At 47.1% G+C, this 13,626-nt stretch overlaps 1 protein-coding gene across 3 annotated transcripts in view; it reads left to right on the top strand.

Annotated features, from left to right (window-relative positions):
- The window catches only part of prr5a (proline rich 5a (renal)), a 33,527-nt gene that overhangs the window by 12,246 nt on the left and 7,655 nt on the right, over positions 1 to 13,626 (top strand). For all 3 annotated transcript variants that reach the window (XM_036518381.1, XM_036518379.1, XM_036518380.1), the window contains exons 4-8: positions 1,027 to 1,107; positions 6,536 to 6,584; positions 6,772 to 6,829; positions 8,593 to 8,684; positions 9,350 to 9,490. In XM_036518381.1, the coding sequence (XP_036374274.1) occupies positions 1,027 to 1,107; positions 6,536 to 6,584; positions 6,772 to 6,829; positions 8,593 to 8,684; positions 9,350 to 9,490 (421 nt within the window). The remainder of the gene's footprint in view (positions 1 to 1,026; positions 1,108 to 6,535; positions 6,585 to 6,771; positions 6,830 to 8,592; positions 8,685 to 9,349; positions 9,491 to 13,626) is intronic.

Below are 13,626 nucleotides of genomic sequence, written 5' to 3'. Positions count from 1 at the left end.
ACAGTGCTGTCTTACTGTTAGCATTTGAAAGCAAAACCCAAACTGGGTAATGGATTCACCAAGAAAATAAAATGAAAATAGCCGTAAATCTTTACAACAAAGCGCATGCCACGGCATGGCCTCCCTCTGTAAATAATTTATAAATAGGATAAACTAAATTTCCCTCACCACTGTACCACAGCCTGCACTGGAAAGACTGTGGTTTGTGCTTGTGATTTAAAGATACAGATCAAGGCACTGAGCATGTGTTAAGAATGGAAAATGTTGTCTCTTGTTGACTCTGAGAGAGATTTTCCCACTGTAACAGAAAATAATTTTCACGTGAAGTTGTTTGATGTTTGTAATACCTTTTTAAAATGGATGTACAGCTGGATTGTAATAAAATGACACAGCACTGGGCTACAATTCTGATAATACAAATGATAAGAAATGTTATCACACCTATTCAAACTACTGTTTTTTACTGTTTTTTACTGCTTTTTTTATAAATTAAATTAAATTAAATGAGCATTTAATTGTTACAAGCAGTGGATGGAGAAATGAATTTTATCATCCTAAATCTTTAATCTGAGTGGTTGACGCTGGTGTCCAGATTGGATTCACTCATGTGGCCCGGTACTGTACTGTACAGCTCAGCAGACAATCAGGGATTCTCCCCATGCCCGAGCCCTGTGGTCTGTGTTAGCCTTGAATGAGCTCCAGTAACCACCCCAGACACATCACAGGTGTTTGTATAACCGAGATACTTTTTCACACGTTTTCTCCTGTGTTAACCCTGGAGCCTATGATTAAAGTGTTTTTTAGGTAATACCTGGATGCACAGATATTATATGTATGCAATAAATGAGAGGTGGGGTGTATATATGAACACATGAATGCATGAATCAATGAGTGAATGAATAAACTGTCTGCAAAGCCCTGTCCTGTAGTGTATCTTTGATGTGGCCATGGTCCCCCCTGCTGAAGACTAATTCTGTTGCTTTTGTGTGTGTGTGTGTGTGTGTGTGTGTGTGTGTGTGTGTTTAGCATCCACAATGCTGTGATCGCCGTGTTCCAGAGGAAAGGCCTGGCCGAAAATGAGCTCTACGTTCTCAATGAGGGTGTCAGGTGAGTCACACAAACTCCCAGCATTCTCCCTGTCTCCCCTGACAGCTCTGACCGAGCGCATTTCAGCATTTACCCCTCCGGGAGACTCAGATCTCTGAAAAAACAGGACGGATTAATCTATCGATGCGTACTCGCATAACAGTGATTATGATGGATTATATCAGTTTACAAATGACCAAATTAGTAGATACAGATTTTACCTCTCGTGGTTGAAATCAAAACACCTCCGTTGAACTGTTCGTTAAAATAAGTAACTCTCTACCCTGCAAAACTGCATTTTTCAGGTGTTGCATCTTTAGTCTGAGTGTGAAAGAGGGCAAATGGAGGTGTGAATCTTGGTGTTTTTTTTTTTTTATTTTGTTGGATGATCTCTCTACACAAAGAGGCTCCTCTCCATTTGGCCAGATCAAAGCACTATGGTTTATTTTAACAGTGAGGCAATATTGACCGGTTTCCTATCTGAGGTTTAGCGTTAATCTACAGCCGTGTCTCCGTTGCAGAGCGGAAATTTATTTTGCTCCTCTACACCCACGCAACATATGAAAACAATAATCACACGAGCCACAATGTTTTTCACAATAATGCTTGTGGTAGAACTCTATCACAGCGCAGCCTGTGAAGTCAGTCAGTGTTGAGCGTAATTTCCACAGGGCCCTGAGCGCCTGTCTGTTTGACTTTGGTGTGAAATTACGTAGAATCACTATTTAAACTACTTTAGAGTGTCAGCAGTGCCAGCGGTGTCTACATACATGTGTCTGTGTGCGTGTGTATGTGCATTTCCATCTGTATGAGTGTGAACCTGTGTGGATGTGTTTGCATGTGTCTGTACATGTTTGCCTTTGTATGTGTATGTGTGTGTGTGAGTGAGGGTGTGTGTGTGTATGTGTGTGTGTGAGTGAGGGTGTAAGCAAGTGCGTGTGTGTTTGCACTTGTGTCTGTGTGTGAGTGAGGGTGTGTGTGTGTGTGTGTGTATGTGTGTGTGTGAGTGAGGGTGTAAGCAGGTGCGTATGTGTTTGCACTTGTGTCTGCGTGTGTCTCTGTGTTTTTCTATAGTTAGGGGTGTTTGTGTTTGTGCATGTGTTCCTGTGTATGTGTGTGTGTGTTTTTGTGGGTTTGTCTGTGCGTGCGTTTCTGTGTGGGTGGGTCTTTGTGTGTGCGTTTCTGTGCGTTTCTGTGCGTTTCTGTGCGTTTCTGTGCGTTTCTGTGCGTTTCTGTGCGTTTCTGTGTGTTTCTGTGTGGGTGGGTCTTTGTGTGTGAACGTGTGCATGTTTGCATGGGATTATGTACATGTGTATTTGTGTGTGTGTATGTGTGTGTGAGTTTGTATGTATGTATGTGTGTGTGTGTGTGTGTGTGTGTGTGTGTGTGTGTGTGAGTGTGTGTGTGTGTGTGTGTGTATGTGTGTGTGTGTGTGTGAGTGTGCTTCTTTTTATGGGATTGTGTGTGTGTGTGTGTGTGTGTGAGTGTGTGTGTGTGTTTGTGTTTGTTTGTATGTGTGTGTGTGTGTGTGTGTGAGTGTGTGTGTGTGTGTGTGTGTGAGTGTGCTTCTTTTTATGGGATTGTGTGTGTGTGTGTGTGTGTGTGTGTGTGTGTGTGTGAGTGTGTATGTGTGTTTGTGTTTGTATGTGTGTGTGTGTGTGTGTGTGTGTGTGAGTGTGTGAGTAAGCAGTGTGTATGTAAATGTAGGGACAAACTGGCCTCTGCAGGACTAGGTTTGCTTCCTATGTTGAAATCCGCTGTGGTGGCGGGTGGCTGCGTGTGGGGCTCAGGACGGAGGGGAGGAGGGAAGGATCGGCCAGGCAGGCGGTGAGGTCACACCCCCGTTATCAGCACAGAGCAGACCCACACTGCAGGGCTGACAGACCCACACTGCAGCGCTGACAGACCCACACTGCAGGGCTAACAGGCCGGGCACTGCAACGAAAACAGTGCCTCTCTCCAGTAAAGCGGTGTTCAGAGCAGCTGCAGAGCAGGGCTTTGAGTCACTGAATGTTGAGCTGGCAGGGTTTACCAAACGTTTACTGGAATAGGAGTTACTCAGGCAGGGAGCTCTGACGTGACACATCTGTATACGGCACTGCTGCCGGGAGAGGACTCTCCGCGCGTTTAACCGCAAAAGAAAACACGGGTCCGTGACCTTGTCAGACTGCGCATCTGGGGATTAATCACTCGTCTCGAGTGCGTTTTTGTAAAATGTAAAATGACGCGTGTCGTTAGCGCAGTTATCTGAAATGTCCGTGCTGTTGTAGCAGCGGCGGCACGTGCTCTGGTGTGAGCGGGTGAGGGAACCCCCGCCTCAGAGAGCGGGACAGCAGGCAAACGCTCCTCCCAGCAGCCCCCTGTGCTCGGGCAGGGAACAGAAAAGCCTCCGAGGCTCCCTGGGCATGTTGGCCTCTCTCCCTCTTTTCTCTCTTTATATCACCCTGTACTTCTCTTTCTCTCTCTTTCTTTCTCATTTTCTCCCAAACTCTCCCTTCAGTTCCTCTTTGTCTGTCTTTCTCTTCTCCTTCTTTTATTTCTTTTTGCCTTCTGGCCTCTCTCTCTCCATCTACCCCCCCCCCCCCCCCCACCACCCCTCTCAGGAGGAGTGCTGTATGATAAGCTCTCATCTCTTATTCCGAAGCCCCAGTCTTCCCCCGTCAGCTACCCCCCCCCCCCCCCGTGAATCTCCCAGCAGCCTTAGCTCATGTGTCAGTAATACCAGGCCTTTGCTACTGCTGCCTGCTCTAATTGCTGCTCGCTGCAGGCAATGCTGGGCTCTGAAGCACAGGGCACTTAGCACATGTCCCAGCATGCACTGGGGCGTGCAGGCTCAACAGTACCAGCGCATTAGGTTCGAACCTCGGGAGGGAGGGAGAGGGGGCCATGTTGCACCATATGAATACTGATGCGTTTCCTCGCCGGCTTTGAACATGGGGCATTCCCTCGTACTGAGATTCAGAAATTGTGGGCGCCTTTGATATTCGCAGCTCTTGTTCTTGAAGTGCAGGCGTTCGCAGCGTTAGTCTGAGAACGTCACACAGCACGGGATAGCAGGTGTGGCACAGTTTCCTTTTGCTTGCATCGCTCCGATGAAGCCCCCCTGCGCTGCGGGGCCGATTTCTTTGATACGTCTCGTGTGATTCTGCACACTGGGCTATGTCACATTGTGTTGATTTCACTTATTCACCCTGTCTGCAGTGAACCGCAGTGTACAGTATACAATAAAATTTGTATTTGCTTTAGAAAAACCTGCCAGCTGACCGAGTCAGTCACAGAAATAACGGTAACGATGACAGCACGGCAGAAAAACACTTTCATAGCAGTGCCGCAAAAGGCATCCAAAATACACACGTCTCACTCTTTCATAAAAAAAAAAAGCTTTGTATGTACAGCTCTTTAATTTCCTGAGGAACTACCTGTCCAAACATTCTGCCACGGAGCGCGCGGTGTGATTCAGACTCTTCGGTCTGCGCGTGTGTTTCTGTAGTAATGAGATCCAGGGTGGCCATTAGTCGCACACAGTTAAAAGATGCTAATGGTCTCATTACTGAGTGTTATTTCAATTATTATTTTATTCACAGTGCAACTTTCCCATCGTGTACATTTAATTATTTCAGTTCATAATTGCGTTGTTAATTGAGTGGCTGCAAATTTGATTGTTTTAACTGGGACACCTGGAACTACAGGCTGTGGTGCTTTTTTTTCTTGTGTCAGCTCTTTTGCCCTTTGATTCCAGGGCTTGCTTGTGTTCAAGATGAAAGGTTGACTTTTCCCCTGCCCCGGTTTAAAATCTTAGAGTACTCAATCACCTTAAATAATCAGTCTGACCTATTTAACGGCAGGTCCTTGTACAGTCACTCACCCCAAAACCTAATATTGCTGGTGGGAGTAATCTTGTTATCTCAGTCCTAAAATAGGCTGTGCATGGTGCTAAATGACAAAGTATGGTAGAAAGCAGACAGTACGTAGGTACTGGGTCTGGCTCTGTCTCTGGGTTTCCGGTACCATTTTGAATGTATAGACATGACCTCACCGAGAGAGGCCGAGAAGCAGGAAGCACCTGTTATCACATGAACCATCAGGCTCACTCAGGGACCTGGTGCCCAGATACCCCTGTTAGAGCTACCTATGATTATTTTTACAACGATCTACAAAGAAACAGCACTGAAGCTAAGTTGTTTGTTCCTGTTTTTTGTGTGTCGATACATCCTTTGTGCCTGTCTGTCAAACCCCCGGCTTTCCGAGCGTTCTCAGAAAGTGCCCAGGCAGCGCAGTGGAGTGGGAGATTAGCGAGGAACAATGTGAGGATTGTGGCTGGGCCATCTGGGTGAAGCCCAGCTGGACACTGATAAGTGATAATCAGCTTGCCTCTCATGCAAGGTGTTTACTGTAACCGTTTGTTCGGACAGTAGCTTTTCTGATGCCTTTGTTTGGTGAGGGAACATCGGCCGTGTGACAGCCTCACACTGACCTCACAGAGCATGGAGATTGTGATGTCATACCACCGGCAAACAGAATGCAGTCTGTCATAATGGGGCTGAGCCAATGAAAGGAGAGATTAGTGAGGTCATAACGGGCAAGGCCAGGACAGGCAGAGAGACAGCCCTGTGGAATCAGTTAGCTGAGTACTGCTTCAGTCCAATAATTAATAAACATGTTAATAAATGATTATGTGTTAATGAACACATTCTACTGTGGCCTGTACTGTGAGGAAAATAATGATGTTAATTATGTTTTTGCATCTGATTGTCAGTGGATATTTTTTTGATGTGTTCATAAAAAACTCTGTTTATAAACAATTCAAACCAACTGTATAATGAGTTTATAATGTTCTGTTCTAATGTTTACCGAGTAATATTACGTCTTTCAAAACATGTCTTTTAGATGTCTTTCAAAAGTTTCAAGATTCAAGAACTTTATTGTCGTTGTGCAAGCACAACGAAACTGCAAGTGTGCCAGCCTCCGACGGTGCATTTATATTCAAGTCTGCACATATATTTACAAAAAAATAAGCAATATAAAATATCATCAGTTAAGAAAAAGTACAGAATCTAAACTCTACAAGTATGAAATATAAAGAGTATAATGTATAAAAATACAATTAACGATAAAATGCAACTAACAAGGGTGCAGTAAAGGTGCGGTGTAAGTAAATAAATAATATAAATATTGCACGTGCTCCAGTGATGGCAGTAGATCAGTCTTGTCAGACTGATGAGATATCTGAGTTCAGTAGTGTCACATTTATGAATTACATTTATACATTAATTATATAGTATTTATAGTATGAGTATATATAATTCTTTCATGTTGTATATACATTAACAGTTTTGGATTTGGATGAAGTCTGCCTGCAGTGTCTAAAGGTTTATGTTTTATTATATACCTGAAAAACACACCGTATCCAATGTATGTAATGTGACGCAGAGTGGTCGCTGTTTTTCAGACAACTTTTGAAAACAGAGCTGGGATCATTCTTCACCGAATATCTCCAAGTAAGTAATTTTTCCTTTCACAGTTACATAACTTGCTGCGCTTCAGGGTGCGGCTGTAAGTCTGGGTGTTAGTATGTAACGGTGTCAGTCAGTGGTCTGTTGTGTGTGTGTGTGTGTGAGTGTGTGTGAGTGTGTGTGAGTGTGTGTGTGTGATGGTTTTAAGTATCTTTCTCTCCTCCTTTTTCAGAACCAGCTGCTCACGAAGGGCATGGTCATACTGAGAGACAAAATAAGGTTCTATGAAGGTATGTATGATACAATATCACAATATTTAAGCGCAATATTGTCCTCACATTATCATTATATATAATACAATACCTTATGCGTGATATTGTCCTCACATTATATGTGTCATACATTATCTTAAGCAGAATATTTTCTCCATGTTGTAGGTAAGTATGATACAGTATCTTAATCACACTGTAGTCCTTTGTGAAAGTATATATAGTATACTTATAATACCCTGTTGAATCATTTCACCGTTAAAAAGACTGAAGTTCTTTTGAGTGCATAACCTTGGTATGCACTTCTGAGCATTCTCTGAGCGTGTGTAGGGTGGTGTGGGGCTGTTAAGCACCTAGCAGAAGGAGTTGTGCACACCAACGCTCATGTTGATCAGAGTTGCTGTGGTAGGTGAGGAGGGGTGAGACTGTGGTACCGGGGTACACCTTTTCACCTCTCCCGGCCACACTGTTCAGGGTAATGACAGCGTAATTAAAGCACCATTATAATGACAAAACAATACCGATTATATCACGAATTTGTCGTCTTCTTGCTGATCACAAGCCTCATATAGTAGACTAGAGGTGTTAAACTTGTGTTCTGGGGGGACTGTTTTGTGTTTGTTTTTGCACCAGCTTCTGCCCTTAATGACTTAATTAGCGAAATCATTTACACGTTTTGACATTTTTCGCATTTCCGCAAATGGGAAATCACAGCTGAAAGCTGCGTTTTCTACGGCGTGCTCGGGAGAGGCATTAGCAAACTGCGTTTCGCTGGGCACAGGGGGACAAACGCAACGTGTCATTAACTAATTGGACCAATTAAGCGGCGGGGGAGATCGGGGCCAGAACAAAAGCTGAAACGCACAGCGGCCCAGCAGGAGTTACACACGCCGCTGCCCCCGACACAAGAAGCACTTTGAAGAAGAATTCCCGTGCGATTCAATTAGTCAGACCTCTGCAGTCATTCTGTGCTGCCCGTGAGTCTGAGTGCAGGACTGTAATGACACAGACGTGACGAGGTGGAGCCGCGTCTGGGAAGCCTGTCTGCGTTTTGGCTGGCGTCAGGGTCCCGTCAGCGAAACCCCTCACTGCCCCCGGCCGTCTCAAGCCGTCCGGTTTCCTGCTAATTGTCTGGCGCTGACTGTCTGTGAGAGCATGGGACTTGCGGTTGCCGTGACACGGTGCTACCTGCGTCAGAGGGCCCAAACCACAGAGAGGGAGGGAGGTCTCCTTATGAGTAAACGCTGCCCCACAATAAGCGAGGCAGAAACCTCAGGCCGCTTCTTACCCCTGACCCGCATGGCAGCAAGCATCGCGTTCACGCCCACAGACATCAGATTCTATCTCACTGCCGATTCCCTCACTGTCTCATTGTGCTGAGCGCGGAGAGGGGTCCTGGACTTCCTGCATTGTCTGAATTCGCACAAAAGGAGGAATTTCTCACAAAAGAGGGCTTTCAGCATGTGGTTTTCACACAGGGGGGGTGGGGGGACAGGACTACTCAGAAACTACCACCACACCCGGCCCCATCTCACGCCACGCTCTTTGGTTTGCACGATCATCTGCGAATCTGCACCCTCTTCCACCAAAAGGATAGGATGTGTTGCTTTGTACCCTCTGATAAATATCTATAGCAGTGTGTGGGTTTTTGCAGTGCTGTTTTAGATTGAAGATTAGGTTGCAATGAGTCTTGTTCTTCTGGCAGCAGACCAAAGGCTCTGCTCTGTGTAACGATCCTGTTGCATGTGTGGTTTGGTTGACTTGCGTGTGTTGGGTTTCCGCAGGTCAGAAGCTGCTGGACTCTTTGGCAGAGACCTGGGACTTCTTCTTCTGCGATGTCCTCTCCATGTTACAGGCCATTTTCTACCCGGTCCAGGTATGGCAGGCTGCAGTACACACACACACACACACACACATGCTGCTCACTGCAGCAAGTACCCGCATGCACCAGGCCAATGTGGGACACTCCCATATGCACAGTGTCTGCATGCATGTGACAATATGCATCTGTCAGGGGATCTGTGTGCGTGTGCATGTGCGTGTGTGTGTGTGTGTGTGTGTGTGTGTGTAACTGTGTGAGTGCGTGTGTGCGTGTGTGTGTGTGTAACTGTGTGTGTGTGTGTGTGTGTAACTGTGTATGTGAGTGTGACTGTGTGTGTGTGTGTAACTCTGTGTGTGTGTGTGTGTGTGTGTGTGTGTGTGTGCGTGCGTGCGTGCATGTGTGTGTGTGTGTGTGTGTAACTCTGTGTGTGTGAGTGTGTAACTGTGTGTGTGTGTGTGTGTGTAACTCTGTGTGTGTGCGTGCGTGCGTGCGTGCGTGTGTGTGTGTGTGTGTGTGTGTGTGTGTGTGTGTGTAACTCTGTCTGTGTGTGTGTGTGTGTGTGTGTGTGTGTGTAACTCTGTCTGTGTGTGTCTGTGTGTGTGTGTCTGTGTGTGTAACTCTGTGTGTGTGTGTGTGTGTGTGTGTGTGTGTGTGTGTGTGTGTGTGTGTGTGTGTGTGTGTGTGTGTGTGTGTGTAACTCTCTCTCTCTCTCTCTGCAGGGTAAAGAGCCCTCCGTGCGGCAGCTGGCTCTGCTGCACTTCCGGAACATCATCACTCTGAATATAAAGCTGGAGGATGCGCTGTCCCGCCCCCGCGCCCGGGTGCCCCCGTCCATCATCCAGATGCTGCTCATCCTGCAGGTAACCCCACACACACCTTTATCGATACTACCCACACACCTGCTCTATGGGGTGTCCTACAGCATACAGGTAACCCCACACACACCTTTATCGATACTACCCACACACCTGCTCTATGGGGTGTCCTACAGCATACAGGTAACCCCACACACACCTTTATCGATACTACCCACACACCTGCTCTATGGGGTGTCCTACAGCATACAGGTAACCCCACACACCTGCCCTGGGGAGTATGCTTTAAAGGTACCACCCACATACCTGCTCTATGCACCCACCTTCTCTGAGAAGTGTCCAGCAGTGATACTGCTAAACTGGTGATTGAGGAAGTAATGTGTGACCAGTAATGAGCTGAGGAACGCTCACTCTCATAATATTTAACTAATATTTCACTAAAGGAGAATGCTTTGTGTGTTTAATAACTGGGAATTAGAGGATGCAAAAAATGTATTTGGAAAAAAAGAATAAAAATCCATCCTCTGAAATGGGTGAAGGAGCATCTGCTTGCTCCCTCTGATGTAGATACCAGCTCTCTGTACCGTGTGAAACTGCAGGGGGACTATGAGAGCCAGCTGTGGGACAGAGGGGCAGAGAGAGGGACATGGAGCAGTTTTTACACATCTATGCGTTTTTAAAGAGAGGGACCTGCGGAGGGAGCGAGAGATAACGAGAGAGGGAGATAGAAACAGAGGGAAGGGAAGGAAGAGATAATTCACACCTTTATCTGATGCCCCTGACAGATTACGCACTGATACAGATTACGCACTGATACAGATTACGCTCCGACACAGTGCTTCCTGCCTTATCCAGAGTGTTAGAGAGGGGGAGGAGGCGCAGAGAGCCCCCGAGAGGTGCAGAGGCGGTGAGCGCAGGTGCCCTGTGCCAGGGATTACAGGCTTAGGCCAGAGGACACGCCCGCGGAGAACTCACAGGGAATTAGGCTGGAGGAAGACAGCACAGTTTCTGCTTTTAAGGTCTTCAAGGTCTTTAAGGTGTTTGGCAGTGTAGCATAGCAGTTAAGGAGCAGGACTTGTAACTGAAAGGTTACAGGTTCAGTTCCCCATGGGGGCACTGCTGCTGTACCCTTGGGCAAGGTACTTAACCTACAATTGCTTCAGTAAATATCCAGCTGTCTAAATGGATAATGTTGTAAAAAAGACAGTAACCTGTATAAGTTGCTCTGAATAAGAGTGTCTGCTAAATGCCAATAATGTTTTTGTGAGGAAAGGAAATAAGGTGCTGGTCATAAGCAGAGCATCCTGTGTATGTAGTATGAAGCACTACTGCAGTGGTGAGAGCTAACCACTGCACTACACTGGTCTTCAGCAGGTCCCATTCCGCATGTTCCACTGCTAGCAGTGACCTAAATTATCAGTAAGTCAGTCACGTGTTTGATATGGAACACTTTACGAACACACGTGTCTCAGACAGCAAGAGACACAGCAAGACACGACAGTGCGGGACACAAGGCACCATCTTTGAAAGGTGCGCTGGTTTTCATCAGGATTTACATCAGCTGAGGGTCGCAGCCGTTCAGGTTAATGAATACCTGTCAGTCTCCACCCTGGGTGGGTTGTGACCATTACCTGGTAATGGTTGTGGGTGGTCCTCCCATATTTTTATAATCCAATCATGCTGTGGATGGTGTGAAAGCTCCACCCAGAAAAAGACCCACACTGATTGGCTGTTATGAGGGACAGTACATCCAGTCAGCACCCAGAAAACTCCACCTGGACTTCCCCCACAGCCCCAGCTGTGTAGGTGCGGTATTAGTATTCAGTATTAGGGATGAGGTGAAGGCAGAGGGAAGGGATTACCTCTCCTGCTCTCTGCCTCAGTAACCCATGAGAGCTCCTCCTTCATATGCAGCACACATTGAGTCTCTGCGGACAGCCACACATGTGACTGCAGTCTGGCTGGAGCCAGCCAGCCAGCAGGGGGCGAGAGCGCGGTTGGGATGTGGGCCTGGCGGTTCTCACGCTCCACTCCGAGGGACGGGGAGTGGGGGGGGGGGGGTGGCTGTGGGGAGGGGGGTTGGAGGAGGGGGGCGACGGGCTCCCACCGCCTGCGTCGGGTCCGAGACACTGGGACCACAGGAAGCGGCCGGCTGGCCCGCTCTCAGAGCACAGCAGCCAGCTTGTGTTTGTATTATTTTAAATCACGACCTGTGATCAGAGGATTTTCTGACATTTGCCTACAGGGTGGTCACGCAGAGCCTTCGTCACTGCACTGGTTTAGTGCTCTCGTGCTCGTACGTTCGCACTCATGAGAAGAGTTTATATTGTGATTTCAGAGATTATGTTGATAAATGAGAACAGCTGAAGTACTCAGGCTCCTGATCTGGTACCTGCAGAGATGGAGACCCAGTTTCTGGGTGTTCCTGCGACTCTCCTATTCCCCATAGAGGGAAAAAGGGGAAACTCTCTCAGTCCTTGTGGGAACAGGACCATTTGGGTTACACTTTACTGCAGGGGAACAACAACTACTGCCTACATTCATGGAGCGGTACACTTCTGACTGTTCAAAGACCTGTACAGAGTTGGGCAAAAAAGCTCTACAGTTCTCTGCTCTTTCCACCTGGAATGACTTGCAGAGAGATGTGAAATTACATGGACTTGTCATTCTGAATGAGTTTAAAGTTACATAGCAACCAGCCAATAACAAGCCAATAATCGTGAAACCCCTGACAACATGTTTCTAAGCAACAAAGCCATGTTAGCATCAGTCTCTTTCCATTATGAGAGTCATTTGTCGGATTATTCCCAGTTGAGCACTCCGGCTGAAAAAGGCTCAGATCTGAGTCACTCGGTGCCTGTGGCCGGCAGATCCTGGGACGGGACAGAGAAGCCCGAAACAGCAGGAGAGGACTCTGTCCAGACTCCTGCACCGCACTGTAGCAGTTAGCTGGGAGATATGAGCGTCGTGAAGGCGTTTCACTGGCCAGAGATACAGTAACACCCGATCTGAAACAGGATCTGGGCATCAGTGTCATGCAGCGGGAAGCAGCACAGAAGGTAGCCAGAAGGTTGTGGGTTCTGTTCTTTGTGGGACAGTGCTGCGGTGTCCTTGGGCGAGGTCCTTTACCCATTCTGTCTCCACAAGACACCCAGCTGTATGCATTGACATAAGTTATGTAAACTATCTAGGATTGCAAATCATCAAAATAAAAGTTTCCACAAAGGAAGATCTATCGTCCAGGAGAGGATGAGACACTTCTCTGTGTGTTGCTCTGATGGAAATGAGAGAGAGGCTGGTTTCCCCCGCTGCCCCTGAGCCCTCTCCGTGGCTGCAGGGACGGCTGATCAAAGGTGAGAGGAGGTGGATCAGCACGGGCCTCTCCCAAAAGCACAGCTCATTTGGATAAAAGCGCTGTGATGAGCCCTCTCAGACAGCAGCAGGCCAGCGCTCATCTTCATATCAAAGAGCCCCTCTCCCCTTCGATGAGGCCCCCAGTACAAAGACATTTGCATTCAGTGTGGAACCAGCTCTTTCCAATGAATTCAAAATATCACTCATGTTTAAAGAACGTCTGGCGAAGGATGCCCCCCCCCCCCCCCCCCCCGCCCTACCCAAAAGGCTGCAGAGTTCTGTCTGCTCTCTTTGATCTACACAAAAGTGGTGGGTTTGGGCAACACCATTGTTTTTCAGTTGCTGAACATTTTTTGCTGGAGTTCTCTATTGTATCTGCTTCTGGTTAGAAATTCAGTGTTGTGCAATATATGTTAATAATAATAGTCAAAAAAGAATGTAACCGCTTTTGTGAAAATAGTACTGTAGAGTCGGATTTTGTCCGTTCCCAGTGATCGATGCTGTAAGCAAGGTCGACATATTCACAGAACGCTCCTGTGAAATCACACTCCACCCCTCTCCTGTCCCTCTGTCCCACAACATGACATCCACCCACCCCCAACTCCCGCAAAACAAGGAAAAAAACTGGTTCCCGTCCCGCACTACAGGGAGCTGGCATGCTATATATACTGCAGCTCAGGGACAGACGCCAGTCCCCAACACATTTATTAATCACTGTTAGTGTGGATCTGACAGCAGGAGAAGCAGCAGACACAGCATGTGAAAGACAGCAGCTATGAGTTATGGGCACTGCCAGGAACACGTATGTTTCTCAGCACGTGCGGATC

This window comes from Megalops cyprinoides, chromosome 23 (genome assembly GCF_013368585.1).
Source record: "Megalops cyprinoides isolate fMegCyp1 chromosome 23, fMegCyp1.pri, whole genome shotgun sequence".
In the NCBI taxonomy this organism is placed as follows: Eukaryota; Metazoa; Chordata; class Actinopteri; order Elopiformes; family Megalopidae; genus Megalops; species Megalops cyprinoides.
Note: the sequence above shows the minus strand (reverse complement) of the source record. Positions and strands in the feature narration are given on the sequence as shown.